This window comes from Lytechinus variegatus, chromosome 11, assembly GCF_018143015.1.
Source record: "Lytechinus variegatus isolate NC3 chromosome 11, Lvar_3.0, whole genome shotgun sequence".
Lineage (NCBI taxonomy): Eukaryota > Metazoa > Echinodermata > Echinoidea > Temnopleuroida > Toxopneustidae > Lytechinus > Lytechinus variegatus.
Genome location: NC_054750.1, coordinates 10,203,244 through 10,227,504, shown reverse-complemented (window position 1 = coordinate 10,227,504; position 24,261 = coordinate 10,203,244). Strand labels below are relative to the sequence as shown.

The following is a 24,261-nucleotide window of genomic DNA, read 5'->3' as shown; positions in this document are numbered from 1 at the left end:
TAAAAATAAAAGAAGGACTTTTCATCAAATGGAAACAACCTCAACTAAACCAACAGGTGTGCAATTTCCAAATAATGTTATCCATTTAATTTAACCCACCCCTATCTGATGAATCCATAGAATTTGTATTTTTTTTACTGCATTCCATTTAACAATTGAATTCACACCTTGTAATCCTGTGTAACTACATACTTGACATCCTAACTGTATAAATAGCAATGACTATGTTCCGTTTATTAAAATGTTATGTTCTATTCTTTATTTTTGTCTTCAATTTGGTATTGTGCCGTTCTTTTGGAAGTATCATAATTAATAGTGAATAAAATAGGGGATAGACAAGATATTCAACAAAAATTAAGAGCGATTGAAGAGGACAGGACCTATTGATATAGAGGAATAAAATAACGGGATTGACTTAATTGGCTTAATACATGTTCTATTCAAACAGTTACACAAAAGATCATTGTGTAACTTACAGCCTTCTCATTGTTAGCTGTTCTATAATCTTCACACCTCTATTCATTGTCCACAAAATGCGCGAGACGGTGTAATTAATTGACCCCAGTTAAGTTCACATACAGCTAGGGTTGTTCAATTTAACCACGTTTCAAGAGGAATTAATATACATGTACGAGGACATCATTCCTGATCTTATTGATGCTGAAGAAACAAAACAATGTAAGAGTCTTGTACCGTCATATTATATATGTGTGACTGATGGAAACGATTGAAGTTAAAGAGAAGAAAAGGCGAGATCAGAGAGGAAAGAATGATCTGAATAAATAAAATACTTAAGGGTATAGGCCTATATGCTTGAAAGAGATAGAACAAGAACGGTAGACGAATACAAGACAATAACAATTGATAGTGAAGACACAAATAAAGAATAGGACATACATGTTTCGAGGTGTCGCACCTCGTCCTCAGCCTGAAAATTATTAACAGTCATTGGTATTTATACAGTTAGGATGTCAAGTATAAATTTCAAGAATGTACATGTAGTTACACACAGTCACTGTCTACCATGTCTGGAGACACTTGCAATCGTCACCCCAATGCTAGTTAGAATGCAATACCCATTGTTTCAAAATTCTCGATACTGCTCAAACAGATTTTCAACTAAAAAAAAAGAAGGACTTTTCATCAAATGGAAACAACCTCAACTAAACCAACAGGTGTGCAATTTCCAAATAATGTTATCCATTTAATTTAACCCACCCCTATCTGATGAATCCATAGAATTTGTATTTTTTTTACTGCATTCCATTGAACAATTGAATTCACACCTTATAATCCTGTGTAACTACATTCTTGAAATTTATAATTGACATCCTAACAGTATAAATAGCAATGACTCTGTTAATAATTTTCAGGCTGAGGATGAGGTGCGACACCTCGGAACATGTTCGTTTATTAAAATGTTATGTTCTATTCTTTATTTTTGTCTTCAATTTGGTATCGTGCCGTTCTTTTGGAAGTATCATAATTGATAGTGAATAAAATAGGGGATAGACAAGATATTCAACAAAAATTAAGAGCGATAGAAGAGGACAGGAACTATTGATATTGAGGAATAAAATAAAGGGATCGTCTTAATAGAGATTAAGAGAAATTAAGATATAGATAGCAGGCGTATGTGTACGTGTGGTTACAAGAGAGGTTGATACTGACTGATGAAATCAAATGATGGATAAATTAGAAGAACTGATGATTGAAGAAATAGAAATAACCCACCCCTTACCTAGTCTGCTGGGCAAACCCTTCACTCGAAATAAGGGTCTGAATGTGCAGCCTACTCATGCCTTGTGTACTGAAGGCTCTCTCGCTCAGGATTGAAACAGCAAGTTTTGTATGTGCTAGTCTTTGCGTGGAGGCACACTTGTTCCAATGAGGGTCTGTGCCTGCAAACTACCCCTCACCCATGATGATGCCAGGTCGTCCTCGACTATACCCGATGTTCAAACTATAACTATGTTGTGCATTAGATTAATAAGGTAAGTTTATCTTTCCACATTTCTAGCTGATTGATTTATTTTATTTTTTTCATTCTTACACATTCATGAAAAACGTACTGCGAAATTTAATGTCACTTCATTGGATATATTTCTTTATTTAATTTATGTATACTGCCACTTCCTGACTCGTTTCCATTGTTTTATTGCTTGGTTTTCCCTCATTCGCTCCGTCAATCATTTTAATCACAGCATCACTATTGAAGTTTAGGGGTGGATCCAACTTTTTCAACGGGGGGGGGTATGCTTATTCAGTAAAATCTTACAAGTTGAAAAAAAAATGTGTTTCACTCCCAAATGAAGGTAATATATGCCACGAAAAGTCTGAACATTCTTAACAGAACGGAAACACGCAATGACAAGCTCGGTCGCTTTTCTCACTTCAATTTTTTTTTATTTTATGCATCTCCCCCCCCCCCCCCGAAAAAAAATTCTGCATATAACCAAGGGTCAGGTCACTTACGTATGTCCGTTATTTTACCACAATAAATGTTTTAATGGTTCTCGATGGAGAGGGGGAGGGTGCTACCCCCCCCCCCCCCCCCCGTTCCTCTACAGCTCAAATTCACTTTTTTTTATCTCGAAGTTTGTTTCGATTTCAAATGGGATTTTCAATTTCAGAAACATTTTCCTTAGTAATTGTTCCCATCCTTTATATTAAAAGCTCTCGCTATGCCTCTTAGAACTTTTTTTGTCGTATTTCTCAGTGATATTAGGCATAATCTATTCAGTCTACTCCTAAATCATACCATAATTAAGAGAAAAACCCATCTCGTGCGAGTACTCGTTAGCGCTTTTGCAGATACCGTACCATACCAGCGAGCTCGAAAGAAAATCAGATTGCTCGAACTAAGTTACAACAAAATCACCAAATAGAAAGTATTTCGTGCTTTTGTGCTATCCCAGTGATTGTTACTGAACCTAAACTCATTTTCTTCAGTTAAATGATACAGGTATTGTATTTTTTAATGATGGACGTCCATTTTAGAGACAAAATCGGAATATTATGCACTGTCACTGTCTTCTCGGCCTCTGCTCACAATGTACGGTAACCGGTACCGTATACTAGTAGTACAGTAGCTAGCTAAACTCGTACTAGTGGTTTGACGTAGTGACACTGACAGTGATTGTAGCTAGCTACATGTAGTTACTTAGTACTAGCCTTGTACACTTCTTCAAAAGACTTTACCAAATTAGGCCTAACGTTGATCGTATACCCATATATGCTTACTCTCGGGCTTACTCTGTCGTTGTCGCAATGCAGATATCGCCGAGTGAGGGATAAGCACAAACAAGCCTTCACAAAGCACAAGCAAATGTTTATTCCGGCACTAAAACTTAACTGAAGACATTCATACTTACAGTTAATTGTCATGATGTTAATCAGGACAATTTAATTCATTGTCTGACTTCAGTGGTTCATCTTTGTGCCTTCAGGATAATATGATCCACCGTTGGGTCTTAGTTAAGACCAAATATTTACTTATTGACAAATATACACCTTTATTTGTTTATTAGAACATTCAGGTACAAAAGATCAGCATAAAATTGTTTTTCATCAATGACCAAAGGAAAACATAAAAACTATAAATCATCATATAATACATGAAAATATAGTCAAAATCTAAGTCAAAAAAAGACAAAGATAACAATACTTGGTAACAGACGGTAGATAAATATTGTGATTATACGAATCAAACTAATATCTATATATCAAATTAAATACATGTATCTAAGGAACGATAAGGCAAGGGAAAAGTGAGTCGAGCAAACATTAGTCTAAAAATGTAGACCCACATCAGCAGTGTGTGTACCTCAGCTGATTCAACGAGTCTGCATAGCAGACTATGTCTACGGAGGCTGCAGAAGCTTCGCTCGACCTTTCAGGCTGGTTTGCTGTGCAAACCAGCACCTCACGAGCCATTATGCCATGGTAACATTTGTTCCACGGCGGCCGTACGGCGAGTCGAAAACAGCCGTTTTAACATTTTTTTGTCCAACTACATATTGGTGGTTTGAATCAAAATGGATAAAACGGCTGTTTTCGACTCGCCGTACGGCCGCCGTGGAACAAATGTGACCATGGTATAAGCAAGCATTGGCGTACCTACGGCGGGGGGGGGTCAGATGGGAGAGAGTGCCCCCCCCCTGACGAGCGACACACAGATGGCCTGCTACTTTGGTCTTGAATTTTATTTTTTTTTGCTTGTAAATTTTTTTTCTGATACGAAATCCTTTATTTGTGGTTGAAGACTTTTTGGCTGGCCAAAATTTTTCCTGATACGAAATCCTTCATTTGTTCTTGTAGACTTTTTTTTTGGTTGCTTGTCAATTTTTTTGGGCGGACGAATTTGCCCTCCCCCTTGCTGGAAAATCTGAGGTACGCCACTGCGAGCAAGAGAGATGACAGCAGACAATGACAGAGGTGACGTGAATCAGTGAGAGGAGAGAATATAAAAACAATTCTGAAAACTATCATTCAAACAATGAAAGATTAATTAAACTTTAAGAAGATATATGCATATTATGACGATCCGGTGACAATAAATTGACACTTAAAAATATTTTATCTTTGTTCATCCATTAACACCAGCTTGAACGTCGGATAATATTGAATATAGAGCTTTGCAATATTACACCAAAAAAGTCAAAAGGATTAAAGAATGGAGGAAAAAAAGATAGGGATCGAGGGAGAAGTGACCTGAGATATTGATTCAGTAAAAATTTAATGAGTGAGACATGGGTCAAATGGAAATATATCAACATAAAAAACGATAAAAATAGAATATGAGGAAACAAGGGAAAAACAACACTGATTATAATTAAGCATGAGTAATCAATTCGTGGTGCAATCATTTAATATGCCTTGTACGTGCTGTGTTTTTGTGACTTGATCGAGTGGTGGGAGAAACAAAGTAGTTTATCATTCCTTATATCATAATAACGGCAGGAGGATTGTTGGGCAATAATGCACTGAAAATATTAAAATTAAATAATTATAGTTGCGAACAAGTGAGAGAATGACGATAAAGGAATGTAAGAAATTAAAGGAAATAGACGATAGGTCTGTTTTTTCCAGCCTCGGTGTCTCTTGCTCAATCTAACCACCCCGCCCCCACGCCCTCTCTATCCATTATCTAATGCTCTCTCTCCCTCTCTCTTGATCATTCCCCGTCTCTCGTATCTGTCGCTCTCTCCTCTTGCTCGACTCTGTCCCTCCGTTATTGGGTGCTCCCTTTTTCTTGTAACTATTTACAACTTATCCTAGAAAGTACATGATCTCATCTCGACCCGACTTTCGTTCAAAGAAGTTCAGAAAGATGACAATTTGAGGGCGATGACACGAGCGTGCATTAAAATTGTGCACTGGCGCAAAGCTAAACATCAAGCCATGACATTTTTGTTTGGGTTTCGAGGAGATCGAGACGGCATCTTACGGCAATAAGTTGCTGTATTGTAATTTCGAGAGAGACATCGCGTCAAGTCAGGAGGGCTAATTTGAACCATGTGAGTTGTCTAAATTGTGACATTTTATTATCAACATAAGATCGTCCCTCCTTCTGCGGTATTACCGCGGTAATACACGAGATTTTTATTAAAAAAATCTCGTGGTAATTACCGCCGTAATTTCTCTTGGCGGAGACTCCCGCCGATGGGAATTTGCTGGTGGTAATCGCGCGGTACCCGATCTCCCGTCGACTTACGCGGTACAGCGCGGTAATGTGTCAACTTTATTCCGAGCAATACTGTAAGGAAAATCACAGCTCCAATCCTACACCCGTAACGGAGTATGGGATACGTCTGTCCCGTTGATGATGAGAACAAGGTTGTATCTAGACCAAAAGCTTCGATCTCTGTTATGTTGGTTGTTCAGCTGAACTCCGTTGGCTTCACTCACCAAATACAGAGACCGAAGTTCTAGCGCGATCTGTACAGGGGACTCAATGGCCATATGTTTATGTACTTAAGATCGGACAAAACGGGGAAGTGAATTTGCGTGACAGCCGAGGTAAGTCACTGTTTTTGTTCCTTTTAACTTGATTTTTCTCTGTTTTTTGGCAATTAATGCCAAGAGGGAATATTAATTTGCATTTTGGTCGCAATAATTTTCAATTTTTTTATTCATTAAAGACAAAAATTGAAGAGGATTTTGCATTGCAAGTCCCCTAATGGTGGCTGCACGATAGCGAGCCGTCTGTGTACGAGGAGAAATAAAAAATAAAAATGTTAAAAAACTCCTCGAAACAGACGGCTGCCAGCTGTCTAGGTTGTATCATAACCTTGTTCCTGTGGGAATCAGCAGTAAATTAATACATGTGAGGAAAATGTTACTGCCTACTGGCTCTAAATCACCGATTTGAGACTGATAGAAGCGTGAAAAAGAGTGAAACTTTGTGAAAAGTAAGAATAATTATTTTTATTGTTTTTAAAGGTCGTGTAGTTTTGGGAAGTTTATCACCCCAATTCGTGTGAAGAGGGCAAATTTAATGTCCAATGACATGTCAAAACTCATGCATTGTGCGAGGTAAGTACAGCATACTAACCTCGTTTGTGTGTGTCTTGCCCGGGGGGGCCACTTCCATTCACGAGTGGATACCATGCGCGACCATGGGGTCTCAAAAAGCACCCTAAACACGTAATTTCCATATTCTGAAAATGCACCCCTTAACAAGTATTGGCGTGTGAAACCCTACCCTTAACAAGTATTGGAAACAAAACGATACTCTTGGCAAATATTCCCTGAAATGAACCCCTAAACAAGTATGGCAGTGAGTCCAAACTTCGCGCGTGTCCAAACTTCGCGGACGGTCATTATCTCCAAAACTAGCCAATATCCTTAAAATCTGACATCATCAATGTGAAAAGCGACCTAAAATTACCCTTCGCTGAAAGTTTCTTTAGGATTAGTCCAATATTCATGAAAATATTGGCAAAAGATCGGCAAATTTGTCACCGTTAGCGCCCGTTTTGAAGAAAGCAACAAGCATCACGATATCACCATTTTACAAGCAGAAATCATAAAAAATGTGAGTTAAATGTGGTACTAACCGATTCCATAGCATTTTGCCATCAATCTGATATAAATATTTCACTTTTTGAGCTTGAGTGTTTGTTTAAATCTCCACAAAAGCTTTGGTGCGCGAAGTTAGGTCACACTTTTTCTGAACGGTTTCCAGCACAGCCCGCATTCGCCGATCGGAATAGAATTTTGAGATCGCTATACCGGCGAAACCCCGTGACCTACTTTACATTTTCGTCCATGATTTTATAGTTTACGATCTTGCCGTCAATGTGGTAACTATTTCTTGAATTGGTTTTGTATAAATTATCAATAATTTGTGGACAAAATTAAGCCTGGTGAATATTTTTGAAAAGTGCGCGAAGTTTGGACACCCCATCATACAGGAATGTTTTATTGTTACGGGTCCTTCGGTCGTCGGCTTTACCTTATTTGGTTTAGTACGACCCCACCTTCTACACCTCACGCAAATCGGACTCTAAACACGAAGTTTTGGGGCAAAAAGGACATCCTTTATAAAACATTTTAATTTTGTTTTATCATCCCCGCAAATTCGACCCTTAACAAGTAATTTTCCTCGCGAAATAGATACCCTTTTTCCATTATTTTTGTGTTTTTGACACCCTTATCACGTTACGTACGTAACGTGCCCTATCGTGAAAAAGACATCCTTTTTACGTGTTTTTTTGGTCGCGCATGGTATCCACTCGTCAATGTAAGTGGCCCCCCCGGGATGTCTTGAGCCGAGGGCCTAGGCTTTTTTCATTTGTTCGTTACTTAAAACTTGCCTCCACCCCCCCCCCCCCCCTCCCCGGCCAGACCTTGCCAATCCAATATCGCGCAAGCTCGTTTGCTCTATCTATCATTTGACTCATGATAACTTTTTAATAAAAATGTTGGCAATAGCTGCCGTGACCCCTAGCCATGACCTGGGCTGGCCTTCCATCCATTCCAACACGTTCACTCCCCCAAAATCATTCATTGCCTGTTGCCACTGCAAGTTCTTTGTTTCGTGATTGAATAGAGTGCGCGAGATGGGGGATGACTTCGCCGCGGCCGCGTCCAGCTCCAAAACAGTGTTATGATAGATAAAACTTCTTTTTAACTACATGAAAGCTCCTGATACAGGTCATACACATCCATCCACTTTTGACTTACCATAGTGAAAATTCCCGACATCTGCATCGTAGAAATAAGCTATTGTTTTACTCGACATCGTGGAATAATAGAAGTCGATTGGAGTCTCAAATGAAGTTCAATCATTCCAACTAAATTGTGTCCTTGCTAGGAATTAAGTGGGAAAAATTAATGAAACTTTGACAATTAATTTGCAAATTTACCATCTAAACGTAAATATTTAAAATTAAAGTAATTTTAAAATCATATCACGGATTTTTATTTAGGTTTTACGAACCAGACTTTTAAATAATAAATGAATATTAATGTAGAGCCTGTTTAGAAAATAAAGATGGCAGCGCCCTTGGGATCAATATCGGTGCGACTAAGCACTGCAAACTTCACATGTAAACGACGCGAAAACAGACCAGCAATTACTAAATCAGCTGAGGGTACAACAAGTGATCTATTGTCAACGGAAAAATGCACCGAAAATAGCAAGACAAAACAAGAAATAGCGTGTGTTCCAGTTATTGTTGAATTCCGACGTCTCCTCGAGAGTGTCAAGTACAAAAGCATTGACGTCGTGCCTGGGGTAAGTGTCCACAGCGGGAGCGACAGGAATTTTCTGCCGGAACGTTGGGGGTGCAGATCTGGGGCCGATTGCATGAAAGGGTCTTTGCAAGGACCGTCTTTCGTGTCGCCCATCTTTTATGATGCGCCATATGAAACACATTTTATAAATAGATTACCTGCAAACATATTTTATTCGTCTGTTAAAATTAACATAATATTTGTTTATAAAATAATGTGATATATCATGAAATTGTATAAAATTTGATTTAAAAGCAAGCTAACAAATCTTCTTTATCATAAATTTCAGAAACACCTCGCTTACACTCATTCAATGAACAAGGTTATAATATAACCTTGTTCTCAGTTATATCTCCATGTGTGACAAAATAAAGGTGGCAATGTTTGGCTTATTTTCTCTTTTTCTTTGGGGCAAATGCTTGATTTTTTACACTGACAGTTTCCATTAGACCTGTTAATTCATACTGCTTGGCTCTTATTTAAATTTGATTCTTTATATAATTTTTTCTTAATTAAAAATAGAGATCAAAAAATGAGAATTTTCTTGCCATATTACTTTCCACCAACAGAGGGCGTACACAAAAATATGCCCAAAATTCAAGTTTTTGAGCGTTCTGGTGAATACAAAAATTATTCCCACATTACTAATGATAAATTAATTAAAACTATATGTAAATTAGTAATTTTGGTCACAAAAGTGATATTTTAATGACTTTTTAAAGTGTGTGCTCTATACAGCGTTGGCATACCATAGTCCTACCTGTAGATTCTCCACAGGCCAGATGGTAGCAGTGAACAAGTGCTCGCTTATAGCTAGACAGGAATAACCGTCGTTTCTGGGGATTTATTCAACAATTTCTGACATTTTACTACAATCCCCATTTACCGACGGCAATGTGTCAGTACGAGCCTTCATGTGTAATCTGGTCCGACAATTCGGCGGATGGGTTTTGTCCAGATTTGTTACTTCTTTTAGATTCTAAATGACATTATATTATCTTGGACGAAGGTCCACTATTTTCATTAGACTCTAATCTTTCTATTGATATCATATACATTTTATAATATTTTGAAAATATACGTTACCGATGAGTTATTCCCCGGGTTATTCCTTATTTGTTGACTTTCTGCCAGAGAGGAAAATATGACAGCCGTCAACGAGTTGTGCTTTTATCAAGGCTTTCCGATTAAATTTTCGATATCTTGGCCAATCAATGCGAGCGACAAGTTCAGAACGCACGCACATCAATATGTCCAAGCGCAGCGCAAAGCAGCGGCACAAATCGCGATAGGAGGTAGCGACTGGTAAATACGTCTGTAATGATGATGACGTCATCCAAGATGGCAACTTACCTTGACCAACGAAAGGATCGAAGATGACGATGTTTCGATCATCATTTCAAAAGAATTAGCGGTAACTGAGGTCTAAGGTACGATATTTCTGAATTTTTAACATTTTTTCGTAAATATGGATGTGATTTCTTTTTCATAATATGACATTTCATGTACAAAAAAACGATCGGAAAATCGGGTTCCCGCTGTTCGATCTAACGTTACTGCTAAAATACGTTGTCTGTACGTACGGGCCTCCAAGCTTTTCAGTCTATGTATTGGTGAGTGAGCCAACGCAGTTCAGCGGAACAACCAAAATACAGAGACTGAAGCTTTTGGTCTAGCTTATAGCATATCATAAAAGATGGGCGACATGAAAGACGGTCCTTGGAAAGACCCTTTCGTGCAATCGGCCCAATATGTTACATGATCCTAAGGCTAAGCATCAATTGATCATGCACGTGCACTTGAGCAGAGGTGCAACACTAACACTAGTAACAGTAACCTGGAATGTAACGTCCCGGCATTATTTTTTAAAAGACGCTAAATCATTTGATTAATAAAATCATGACAATACATCCACATCACCATTAAATAAATAAGATGAATATTAGGGCCTATATGGTAGTGGATCGTATTACCGAACACTTTTCATGAATAATTCAATCATATCAAACGCATTATTGTCATAAAATTAAAATTCCAGTAACTTGCAGAGTGAAGAGATTATGGTTATTCCTCTGTAGTTCTTGGGGTCCTGGATGCTCTTCCCTTTGCCCTTATGGATTGGTATCACAATTCCACTCTTAAGACTAAGTGGTGTGTATGCATTAAGCCAGAACACATTAAAGATTAAAAGTAGCAGTCTCCTAGCAATTTCTCCAAGGTTCTGTATTATGCTCAGGGGTTATTTCATCTAGTCCACTAGCTTTTGCTAAATATAAAAAAAATAATTGAGCAAAAAGGAATGGTTTGTTTTTGACATTTACCAAATTAATGTCTTTGCTAGTTGTCATAACAAAAATTATAAAGTAGAAATTTTGTAATTTTGTCTTTCTGGTAAGAAGAAAAAAGCAGTTTTATTATGATTCTGGAACTTTCTATTGATTTGAGAGAAAAACAATCCACACTTGCAATATATATTTTCACAGTGCGAAACAATTAAGATTCAATCTTATCTAAGTTTCTGTGAAAGTAAAAATGATGATGATCATTAAATAAATCAATAATAAATAAATAAATGATAACCACACAAACACCAAGAGGGAAATTTTCAAAATTTCTTTTAAACAATAATTAAATAAGCAGACTTGCAGTTCAAATACTGTATTCATATTCTTTCATATTCTTTTTTTTTGTAACTAGGTAGGCTACTAAATTACTACCATTTATTTATATACATGTCTATATCTGAAAAAAAGAAAGTCAATCGAAAGAATAAACATTTACTTGAATTGAATTGGATTGAAATGTACATTTTTTTTTTCATATATTCTATTGCAGATTTCAAATGTTGAGTTACTCCATACAGTAGTTGGTCTCTATGACACATGTCTTCCTGATATCACCCCTCAAGTTCTCTATTCTACTGTGACTGGAAAATGGGCTAAAACACTTGTACTTCTCAGAAGTAGAAAGGGTGAGAAAAACATCTTTTTTTTAATTTTCAATTCTTCATTTGTTAACCAGTATTATAGTCTGTATGATTTTGCTATTACATTTGTTTTCCATAGACTCCAGCCCACATATGTGCAGCTCTGGGTTAATATTTGCATTGATTCATAGATGAAGCATGATTACAGGTAGGTGTAGTTTACCAAGAACTGATGTTAAATTAGGGATGAACATATCAGTGTAATTTACTTGTTTGATTATGAACTAATACCTGTTCAGGATTCAGTCAGGCTCAGTGACTAAAACATTAAAGTCTAAAGTCTATTCCGTATTGTCGGTGTCGAAAATGTGAAAGTCTAAACTCTATACCGTAATGTAACTGGCTATTCCTTTGACTTTCAACTAGATGTGGCCCTGGAACTGCAGAAAAGGATTCTCCAACGGGAGAGAGAAATAGAGCAAAATACGGCACAGAAAGGAACAATATCACAGAACAATAATGCTAATGTGAACAAAGACTCTTCCATCACCAGTGACGACCCAACTAAGACGACAAACTCTGATGCAGATCTAGATCCCAGCGTGACTAACGATTCAGGTGAAACCAAAGAAAGTCCTCTTTTGAGATTACTAGAAATTGGTGGTGACGGAGAGGCAACTAATGTAATACAGAACAGTAAAGGCGCTAATAGTCAACCTGGTGGGGAAAGAGATGATGCTAATGATGCGGTTGCTAAAGAGGAGGTGGATTGTGTTGCTAAGGAGGATGAAGATTCTGTTGCTAAGGAGGATTTAGAAGATGTCTTGGAGGAGGAAGAGCAGAGGAAGGTATTCGCTGATGTGTTCAGTGACTCTGACAGCGAGGAGGAAGAAAGGTAAAATCTGATCTTATTTTCCACAATAGATTTTTGTCATAACTGCATCTCCCCCTCACCAGTTGTATCCTCATTCTTAGGTGAAATTTAATTAATTCAAAAGAAACAAAGCTTGGAAAAGTCGTGTTGTAGTGATTCTGACTCTCGCCTTGTAATCAGAGGGTCATGTGTTAGATTCTCACTGCAGCCTAGCATCCTTCAGCAAGGTGTCATTCCACACACTCCACCCAGATGCTAAATAGGTACTCATAGGATTTGGAAGTCGCTGTACCTTGTTAAGCCTTATGAGTGCCTCCCATGTCGACTACAGGCTGGAATACTTTCCAAGGAGTGGAAGATGTGCATACGTTTTGTACGGGAATGACCGATTGAATCTGATGACTGGGGTATTAAGAAATCTGTAAGCGCTTTAGACTAGTACAATGTATCAGATTGTTATTAATTATTTTTGACGAGATAAATTCCAGTCTACATCCTCTCAGGAAATTAATAAATAAAAAACCTCAACAATTACATGTATACTTTCAAAACTTTTACTCTCGTTATCAAGTTAATTATTTTTACTTGAATTATCATAAGAAGCAGTCCGGGTCGTTCTGTAAAGAGTTGTAATCAGTTAAATTTAATTTTTTCTCAAACTAAAATTGATCTTGACTGATTTTGTGCAACCTATCTACACAGTGAAGAAGAAGAGGAAGAAAAGGACTTCTCAAAAGGTATCCATGAATTCCTTAGAGCAGTGAAACAGAGGAAGGAGAGGAGAGAGGAGTTGAGTTTAAACCCAACCCTGGAAGAAATAGAATCAACGGTCGGGATAGAGTCAAGGATTGTGGCTTGTGCAACTTGGGAAAAGTCTCACATGTGAGTTCTTATTTTAGTAGATAATCGCCTCATAGAATCCATTCTCATACCAAATCACTTTTTTTTTCATGTTGGTGTTTTTTTTAATTCAATAAAACTTTGAAATGTCATTACTTCCATATCTCACATTTGATTTCAATGAAATTTTTGGTGTTATGCTTGTCCAATATTTCTCTTTCTATCCAAGTAAATTTTTTGTCGGGGTGAACTTGACATGTAAGCTTAAAATTGACAGCAGCCTAATAAAACAAGAAAATTATGTTAGTTCTCATTTGCAGACAATATTTATTAGCTTGACTATAAAATGTGACAGTGAATAAAAAATAAACTGTCAAGGATGAATTAATGTCACATTTTATCTTTCTACTATTAAACCAAAGATTCAGACGTTAGTGTAAATTAGAATGGAGTTCAGCATACAGGCTTTACTGTTAATTTGTTATCGATCTTGATTACATGTATATGATGAATGATGAAGATAAAATATTACAACTGTCACATCAGGAGATTAGCCTTTTCATTATAATAATGATAATATAGGTATATTTACCCAAGGAAGCCACTTCAGTTCTGAAAACTGTTCTCCCAGCTGGCCCTGCTATTATCATTACCCCAGCTTTAGCTGGGCTGCCTAGGCGCTCAAAGCATTCAAGGAATTTCTTCCTACCAGTACCCATTCACCTCACCTGGGTTGAGTGCTGCACAGTGTGAATAAATTTCTTGCTGAAGGAAATTATGCCATGGCTGGGATTCAAACCCTCGACCTTCTGTCTTAAGGTCAGAAGACTAATCCACTGGGCCACAATGCTCCACAAGGAGCCTTTTATGAAGCGAATGAATAAATACTTTGTCTTCATCTTATTTCTTATCATGCTAGCCGTCCAGGTGAGAAGATTGTCCAGATCGATTTGATGGGCGTGAGAAAGAGATGCAGAAGATGTGGTATCGGGAGATATTTGTTAAGGGTAAGCTCTTTTGTTTTCCACCATACATTACATTTATTTGTGTCAATCTGTAATTATAATGGTGGTTGTTTTGCAATGATGGTACAACATAGTGGCGGTTGTGTTTGTTGTGGTGATAGTGATGGCAGTAATGATAAAAGTTTAATGTTGGTGGGCTTTAGATAGAGTGGTAATGGTGGTGGTAATGATGGTGGCAGTGGTAGTAGTAGAAGTGTTGGTGGTGGTGATGATGGTTTTATTGGTTAAAGTTATAATTATGAATGGTTGTGATTCTGCTAGGTGATGTATTAGGGATGTTGTTGGTGCTGATGATGAAAATAATACATGTAGTTATGGTGATTGTGGTTTGGTGTTGATGATGGTAATTGAAACAACCTGAGAGCGTTGTTGGCTCAGTCGGTAACGCGTCTGCCCGTCGAACCAAAGTTTTTGGGTTCGAGTCCACCCCGGTCGGATGACTGAAGCCAGTGTGTCATGTGTAAACGATGCATGTTTCATCGATGCAGGCTATAATACACAATGGAAAACTCTGTCCCTCGGATAGGATGTTAGATGTAGGCCCCGTGTAGAGGAGAGTCACGACCTTTGCATGTGAAGAACCCATTGCACTATTCATATAAGAGTAGGAGGAACTCCTGGTGTAGAGTGGTCCACCTGCACTCCCCCCCCCCACCCCGTCAGTTATATCGGGAGAAAAGACCTGTGGGTCATAGTGATTCAGTTTGCTTTTTGCCTCCCAGGCACAGGTGATCCCGAACAAACAATAATAATAATAATAATAACCTGTAACTAAAATTTTGAGATACAAAAATATGTCTATGTTTCTACTGGTGTTATACTACATGTATGCAGCTATTCCATTGGAGCAAATATAACAAGATTGATTCTCACAGAATCTACATTGTAATATTTGAAATCTAAATATCAAACTGATTTCAAAGAGTGGGGTTTTTTTTACACTCTTCTCCTTTTTCCCTCTTCCATTCCTATCTTTCAGCAAATGAAAGATGTAAGCATCGTTGGACCTTATGATTCTCTAGTGGTGTATGCTGACCATTCCGCGGTGGATTTCTTTGCGCTTCATGGCTTCAGTGATGACATTGTCTTGAATAGTAAATACTCTGACCTAGCTGATAATTGGACCAACTGCACCCTCATGTGCTACATACCTCCTTTTGTTGGTAAGTTACCTTTGGGTCATTATGTACAGTGGGTGATTTCAAGTTCAGTGTTGACCATTTGCTGCTGGTGTAAGGTCAATTTTTACACAATTATAACACCAAACATGATATGAAGATGGTCCCGAAAAGTCACTAGTTGTTGAGATGTCTCAATAACGTGATCTGGATTAGTTTTCCAATCTCTGAATAAGTTTTGGAGCTAGGGGAAGCAATCCAAATTTTGTAACAATCCAAAGTTTGTAACATACAAAATCTAATTTTGTGATAGCTTCTTACATAATATCCAGAAAATAATGATTAGATTTCACGCCTTTATCTTTCTATTTCTGCATTTATCTGCAATTTTTTTCTTGGCCATAATTTTTTTGGGGGTCCATGGCACCAAGCCCTCCCACCCCCCTCCATCTGTATGCCAGTGATTGTATACATTATTGACCACTCTGTAAGATGACTTGATATTATCTATTATCATTTCCATGTTGGGTTTTGTACTGACCGTTTGATCACTAATAAGAGGCCTTGGCTGAGTCGTGATAGAAGGGCTGGTATTAAAAGCATCAAGAAGGAGACGATTTCCACCGTCATGTGTATACACCCAATCTATAGAATCACAAAGGAGTGGATGATTTTAAGTATTTAGGTCCACATGCGACTCAAGAAAAGACTTTCTATCTAGGAAAGCTCTTGCATGGAATGCATGTAATAAGCTGTATTTGATTTAGAAATCAAATATTTATCTCTGGAGCGTTGTGGCCCAGTGGATAAGTCTTCTGACTTAGAAACAGAGGGTCGTGGGTTCGAATCCCAGCCATGGCGTAATTTCCTTCAGCAAGAAATTTATCCACATTGTGCTGCACTCGACCCAGGTGAGGTGAATGGGTACCCGGCAGGATTAATTCCTTGAATGCATGAGCGCTGAAAGGCAGCTCCAGCTAAAGCCGTGGTAATAATAATAACAACGCGCCTCGGAATAGAATATTTCTAGATAGATGGCGCTATATAAATGCCTATTATTATTATTATTATTATCTGTCAATAAAACTCCTGGTTTAAGGCATATGTGGAAAGTATCCTTTTGTATGGTTTAGAAATATAGACAATCAAGAAGTTCTTAAAAGAAGACTAGATGGCGCATTCACTCAACTTTTAATGAGGTTACAAAATATTAGTTGGAGAGATCACAAAACAAATTTATTTATGGAGATCTTCCACCCATCTCCATTTCCACCTATTTTGTTAATTACAAGCCCTTTGGAGTAAAGGATACATTTGTTTCAATTCGCACCTGATCGTACAATCGCTATGATGCCATAAGTATTAGATCTTAAATTTGTTTTCTTTGAATAAGGAGGGTAGAATTGTCACAAATTTGAATAGTATTTGTTTGAGGATCAACTTTTTTAAGCTGCTACAATTTGTGAAATATTTCTTGAATTGTGGAATATTTCTGGTATTCTGTTCTGGGCTATCCAATGTAATATAAATATTTGTAATATTTATAATTTGTAATATTTATAATTTGTAATATTTATAAAGCTAATTTCAGGTTTCTATAATTGTAACGAGAAGATGGTGACATTACAATTTTCAAAAAAGCGTGCCTTGCCATAACAATTTATGATCAAACATTTCCTGTATTCTTTACATATATCATTCAAATCAAACATTGATAATCTCTGTTTTTATCAGGACAAACAATTTTGAAGGAAACAGACATGACCCTTGACCTGAAAGAGCTTGAGATGGAGCTTCAGAAATGGACAGAGAAAAGCAGAGATGCGTACCAAGGTCAGGTCTCATGCATTATGAGGTTACGACACGAGGTCATCGCACTTCGTGCTCTGGTAGGTAGATGAAAGATGCTATTTATATGTAAATGCCCATTTTATTCAAATAAGTGACATTTGACAAAAAACTATACTTTGTAAGTGATGGAAGAAGTATGTCTAAGGAGCCCTGTTGTATCAGGTTAGTTAGTTTGCTCCATTTTGTTTGTTAAGCAGACATAAAATACACAGATACACCTTGGAGAGTGAAAAAGAATAGCTTTTATAACATGATATCAAATGGGAAGGTTTTCCATTTGTATCTCTCGAGACTCAGAGTCTTAATCTTCTGGGATAAGAGGCATGAATACTTGTCATTTATTTGCTGAGCCAGTTTGTAAATATAATTTTAGCATGTGCAGATTTAGACTTTAAGTCCTAAATCCATAGACTAGTATTCTAAAGTCAACTTTAACTTAGGCCATGGTCTATGTTTGTGTTAAAATTATGGGAAGCCAAAAAATGTCAAAATTTTGTTTCCAATTTTCACATTGCTCTATCATTGCGTTATCACAGTGGGAAAAAAACTATTTTCAGTTATTTTTTCCAGAGGGTTATAAATGATATGGGCCTTCTGGGGAGCGTTTCATGAAAAAAATTGTCGGACATTTGATCCAACAAGTCCTGTTACATTGGACAGTTACCATACATGTAGTAGCTGTGCTTCTCAGCCCATCAGTGTCAGGGAAAGTTGTCAGTTCTGACAACTTGTCGGATGAAAATTTTGATTAAACGCTCCCGAGAAGTGATAGATATGCTGAGAAATCAACTCTGTACTGTTAGAGATATGTGTAATATCCATGGTTAAACCCTTGACAACTTTAGATCAGAGTGTGAATTCAACCAGTGTTCAGAATATGGGACATTGACACAAATCTCTTTTTTTTTTAACAAAAAGGATAGATGCAAGGTTTCAAGTGTTTTTACTCTTTTGATCCATCATAGGTGAGTTCACAAAAAGATCTTATTAGCTCATTGACAGAAGAGCTTGAAAGCACTCAGACAGACAAGCTCATGATAGGTAAGTTACTCATTAATTGCATATAATTTGAATAATGTAGTCATCAGTGCTCGTATTCAAAATATCTTAAAGCCTATTTTAAGTCAAATCCCCCAAAAGTGTGTTTTACTATTTAAATTAGGAGCGATGGGTCAGTCGGTAGAGCTTGGGTTTCAGATTCCGCTATCCCCGTTCGATTTCCACCAGTGCGCTAGTGCCCTTTGGTAGGGCATTAATCCTCATTACCAGGTCCCTCCCTTGGAGAGGACCTTAAGCAGTCGGTCCTCTGGTTACCTGCTTACAAGCATTCACGCTTTCCAAGTGATCAGGTAAAGAAATCATCTCCATTTATCATTTAATTCATTACTGGATTAGATGAATGTGTTAGCTTCCAACAGTAATGATGTGGAGGACTCGAAATGAACTGTTGGGTAAATTTGCAGCAAAAAATTGAAAATTCATTTTAGTCAGGTGCCTGATTAAAATACCAAAAGATATGTTCATTTTTGCACTTCTTATGTCTGGAATGGGGTGAAAAAATTCTTTATTGATGCATTATGTGGAGCGTTGTGGCCCAGTGGATTAGTCTTCAGACTTTGAAACAGAGGGTCATTGGTTTGAATCCCAGCCATGGCGTAATTTCCTTCGGCAAGAAATTTATCCACATGGTGCCGCACTCGACCCAGGTGAGGTGAATGGGTACCCAGGAGGATTTATTCCTTGAACGCTTTAGCGCCTATTAATATGGCGGCTTAGCTACAGCCGGGGTAATAATATGATACCAAGTATCAAGCGCAGTTGAGTATATGCATATAAAAACTGCGCTATATAAATTGACATACTATTATTATTATATTATTATTTAAATCATTTGACAGGCTAATTTAGCTATTAAAATTGAACGGAAAGCGGGTCCAATATCTGTCCCATGTCTGTTAAAAATAAACCTGATATTGTGGTCACTGGAGTCACTGAATACCAATTTGGTTCATCAGAAGTTGGAAGACATATCTGCTGACAGTTTATTCTATTGTCACTTGTCAGTAGTTTTTCAAGATATCTTACAAATAACTTTAAAATAGATATTATTGATGTTCACCTAAAAGAAATGGTATGCCATTATTCATGAAATTTCAGAAAATAATGTAAATTGCAGTCGATGATGAAAAATGTTAGAAAAAGTGCTGACAATTTCTAATGAATATATTATTAGGGGCCATTTAATAAAGCTGTTCGTAAGTTAAGTAATGGCCCCCGTATAGAATGTAGTTTTGATAGTCTATTTTGGAAGTTACACTGTAGCGATGATTTATTTAAGAAAAATAGCTATTGCAATTTTTTGTCTTTTTTATTGTCTTTCTTAACCCATCTTAATTGTTAGCTTTGATTTATTTATAAAAAAATGCAATATTTTTGTTTGTTTTTATTGTCTTGTCTTTTTAGAGAAAAGTTTTCTGGAGCATAGAATAGCAGCCATCAAAGCAGGGTATTATGAGAGGCACTATGGTGATGGTCCATGTAAGTAACATTACACAAACATGTATAACAATCATAGCTAAAAGAGCAAACTGAATATCACTTTCAGTCTTTCTCAAGAGTGGTGTGACAGGGGGAGGGAGAAGAACCTCATAATTATTATTATTATTATTATAGCAGAGCGAGACTAAAGGCACCACTTTTCCGATGGCAGCGGCAGTATCATCAACATTGAAATCTTAACCAAAGGTTAAGTTCTTGAAATTTCATCAATAGGCCTATATCTAATATTCATTTATCTAATATATTTACCATCATATGAATGGTGTTTTTGTGAATAATTATTTATCTTAGTTTTCAAAGTCTGTACTACTGCTCTATTGAATCATGCAATGCAGGCAAGACTGCCAGAGGTGTTACACTTGTTTTTTTAGGAGAAAGTAGGGGAAGAGTAAAGAAGAAAAAAAATTGGAAAGAAATGACATGGAACGAGAGTAAATAACCCGCATACTTTTCATTTATAATCAAACAAACTCATTGTAAGGTAGGCACACATGTTCATCTTACCCCCCCTCCCCCTCTTTCACTCAAAATATGTGGGCAAAACTCTTGATTGTTCTGTGGTCTTTGTCACTTAGAACTTTGTACAAACCTTATGCATTGAGGTCATCGCACTGCCATCTTAGAGGCTGAAGCCATTTCCTTTCATACGTTGGTGATCCTAACCTGGCACATCTTTGACAACTCTATTTGTATTCATCATGTATTCCTATGTCCTCTGAGTGGGGGCGCTATGAGATCATGACATTTGCATAAGGTCTATTAAACTCATTGGAAAAGTAGTCACAAAAATTTATTCTTCATGCAATGAAGCAAGCAACATCTGTACTATTGTTCCCCTTCATTCTGATATTTATTTTGGGTGTGTCTCTTTTCTCTTTATTACCCCGATGATCAGCAGCAAACGGGACTGCAAAGGAGTCCCAGACAGAGAATCATTACACCACTGGTACCGATGGAGACGATGAGGCAGAGGATGAAAGCGATGATGATGGAGAAGATGAGGAGGATGGAGAAGATGACGAGGAGGATGATCATGATGGGGATGTAGATGAAGAGGAGGAGATAGATACAGAGACTTTAATCAAAGCTCTAGAGGCTGAAGCAAGAAACTTGAAAGGTGATGATGATAATAATGAAAAAACATCACATTTTCTGAAAAACATGTCCTTGATTTGCACCGTACCGTATACACATAGGCATCTGTGGGTGTGTGAGTGAGAGAGAGAGAGAGAGAGAGAGAGAAAAAAAAAGGGAAGAAAGATGAGCTTCTTTGAAATCTTGATAGCTATCATAATTGGAAATGTTATGATAATCAACTTTGCTCTTATTTATCATTTATTTTACTCACTTTGTGAAAGTATCAAAGAAAAGTGGGGAAGAAGTTTAATGACTTGTTCTGGCTTTGCACTTTCACTACCAATACACAAAGCTAATCAGTTCAGGAACATAACTCGCATGTGCTGCGACCCAGTAATGTCAAACTATGTTTTACATTAGGCCTATATAAACCCTCCAAGGTGAATGACTCGAATCTGTATGTGTATCATGAACTGTACATGTAGCTGTCAAGGTCTCATTATAGGATCATCTATTGTTCAGATTTTTTCAAAGACAATGTTGCGTTCCCTGTGAGTTGTCCTTACAATGAACCCACTGCTGTGATCACAACCTGTGTTCCAACTTGAAACACAACTTGAAACAAAAAGCCTCTAGCATTGCATATTATTGATCTTGATCAAGGAATAGAAATAATGGTATGCACCTTTCTCTGTATGAGAATGTACCAAGTTTGTTTGTTTTTTTCCACCCCAAATATTCTAGATGTCTTGGATTTGAGAACATGAGTGGATATCAAATGTGAACACTACCATTGCATTTCACAATGTCCCAGGGGGGACGGAATGGAATTTGTGTCACAACTTGTATTACAATTAACCTCGATCATGTTGTATTGAATGTGAAAGTATGATATGAATGAGTCTGCTTTGTCCTCCAAGGTCAAAATCACAATATTGATGTGAAAGAGAAATTCTTCTTGTCAGATTGGTCGATAGATTTTTATCCCGCCGCTGTTGAAATGCAATTTGGTGCCATCACAGATGCCATTTTTTACCAGTTTTCTCGGATTAGGATGCGAATCTGTCATACTATTTAGAAACCCAGAGTATGGAAAGAATTGCACGTAAGCAGTCCAAATGTTGTAGACATATCAAAGCTTGGCTCTGTTATGCAGCTGAGTTGAGGATTAAGAGAATATATGAAATAAATTAATGATGTTTATTGCAATTTGTGTTTCATTATGTCACATGAGAGGAGTGTTCTAGAATGACCCGGTCATTAGTCCTTTTCTTGAACCAACTTCTAACAGAAAAGTTGAAGACTTGCCCTGCTTTGTATTTATCAAATAAAATATTCAGGTTACCTGTTCAAACTCATTATAACATGTATAAGATATTAATTGATATACTTAATCAAAGAATAAGAATAATACTCAGAATATAATAGGTCAATTTTCATATTTTGAGAATGAATGAAATAACATTATTAGATTTATATAATAATTTGTCAAAAAGTCTGTGTACTCTGTACCTTGCACGTAGGCAGGGCAGATACGGAGGAAAGCAAATGAAATGCGGAATACAACAAAGACAATATTTAGTAGTACTGTATACAAAAATTAACAATGATATTAATAATATAAAGTAGTTTGTTCTTTGAATTTATATTCTTATGGTATGTGGTATCACAATATATATGCAACTTTAAAAGGGCTTGTTTCCACTCTGTAGAATTCTCAAAGTGCTTACCGGCACTTATAGAGAATCTGGAATGATATATTATAGAAACAAAAATTGGTCTGAATTCTATTGCATTTTCAAGAAATTACTCCATCTTATAGTTTAAATCATTAGATTGTGAACTGGACACTTTTACACCTTTAAAATTGTTCTTAATTTCTTGTAACAAACATCTTTGATCTGGAAAATATTTGATGCAATGTTCTTTTTTATTATAGAATTTGCTAGTTATCACAAATGATAGAATTTAATCATAAAACTAAAACTTTGCATCATGTTAAGAGTTAATGGCACTTCATTAACATAAGTACTACATCACTATGGTTAAATACTTGTATATCTTATGCCTAAAATGGTTTTCTATTGTATCTCTTTTCTAAAATCCATGTTTATATGAAGGGGAGTTTCCAGAGCTATATTTCACTTTTCTTGTTTATTGTTTTTTCCTCAATTAATTGGAACAAGCCAAACTGTCTACTTTTTTGTCTCATTTTCTCCCCCCCCCCCTCTCTGGCTTTATTTCAGAAAGAAGATACCTGTATTTTTTTTGTGTTTTTCACGTTATCTCATTAGCCCTCTATATTCTGCAAGAAGAAAATGGAGCTTATTTCTTCTCTTTTCTTCCTCTTTTCTCTCTCAGTTTTTCCATGGCTGAGAACGAAGACAAAATTAACTTCCTTTCAATAATCCTGCATTGTACTTCTTACTTCATATTACTTTGATACTAATACAAGCAGCTATTCATTCTAGTTCTCTTGCTGTCTTTTTCTTTATATTTATAAGGTCGAAGACAGAGTTTTGATATTGGAGGCCTGGTTGAACAACGGGAGATCGCTGAGCGTTTTGAATCGGAGATGATTGACAATCCTCGACCCGGAGCAAGATGTCATGTGACCAAGGTTACCATGGTAAGTAGTCACGTGACCAGACATCTGATACACCATTGGACACGATCTACATGGAGCAATCATTTTACATACTGTGCCATTTTGTAGCAGATTGAACAGTAACCATGTAAAATTGCTCTTTCCAATATGCAGTTGACCCTAACCTTTGTTGGAAGAAGCTATATGTTCTGAATGTGAAATTGTTATGGTGGCTTTATTGGAACCAAAATAGTTACATCAGAAATGATTAAAAATCACCCGGCGTGTGTTTCATATAGGTGTTCGTAAGTACCAGATTCTTGTTAGCAACTCTTTATGACACGCCCTCCTGATCACGTGAGGAAGCCAAGGATGCTTCGTGTACTTTTTGTGGTCATTCTGGTTTTACACCTGCTTGAATCATTATTTAAAGTTAATTAGACTCTGGTGAAAACCATCAATAGAAACTGTACATGAAAATATCCTTGGTCTTTTTAGAGGGGGGGGGAGATACTACATATTGTTGTCTGATTTGATAAAAGCGAATCACATGCTATATTGTACATTTGCAACAATTCATAAAATCAAACGCAATTCGGTTTTCAGCCAATCACAATCATGCATTTGTGACCTTTGTTTGATTTTCTGAGTTGCACTTAAAT

At 36.9% G+C, this 24,261-nt stretch overlaps 2 protein-coding genes across 3 annotated transcripts in view; one reads left to right on the top strand and one right to left on the bottom strand.

Annotated features, from left to right (window-relative positions):
* Positions 1 to 8,329, bottom strand: part of LOC121424046 (histone deacetylase 3-like) — a 40,375-nt gene extending 32,046 nt beyond the window's left edge. Inside the window, exon 1 of the mRNA XM_041619624.1 lies at positions 8,191 to 8,329. Within this exon, the coding sequence (XP_041475558.1) occupies positions 8,191 to 8,248 (58 nt within the window). The 5' untranslated portion in view covers positions 8,249 to 8,329. The remainder of the gene's footprint in view (positions 1 to 8,190) is intronic.
* Positions 8,330 to 8,405: 76 nt separating this feature from the next.
* LOC121424045 overlaps positions 8,406 to 24,261 on the top strand; it is an 83,316-nt gene continuing 67,460 nt past the window's right edge. Inside the window, exons 1-11 of one of the 2 annotated variants that reach the window (XM_041619623.1) lie at positions 8,406 to 8,743; positions 11,578 to 11,713; positions 12,095 to 12,563; positions 13,245 to 13,424; positions 14,302 to 14,389; positions 15,387 to 15,570; positions 17,260 to 17,414; positions 18,342 to 18,417; positions 19,840 to 19,914; positions 20,834 to 21,052; positions 23,517 to 23,641. In XM_041619623.1, coding sequence (XP_041475557.1) covers positions 8,501 to 8,743; positions 11,578 to 11,713; positions 12,095 to 12,563; positions 13,245 to 13,424; positions 14,302 to 14,389; positions 15,387 to 15,570; positions 17,260 to 17,414; positions 18,342 to 18,417; positions 19,840 to 19,914; positions 20,834 to 21,052; positions 23,517 to 23,641 — 1,950 coding nt within the window. In that variant the 5' untranslated portion in view covers positions 8,406 to 8,500. Of the gene's footprint in view, positions 8,744 to 11,577; positions 11,714 to 12,094; positions 12,564 to 13,244; positions 13,425 to 14,301; positions 14,390 to 15,386; positions 15,571 to 17,259; positions 17,415 to 18,341; positions 18,418 to 19,839; positions 19,915 to 20,830; positions 21,053 to 23,516; positions 23,642 to 24,261 lie in introns of both variants that reach the window. The other variant, XM_041619622.1, reaches the window with a different exon arrangement.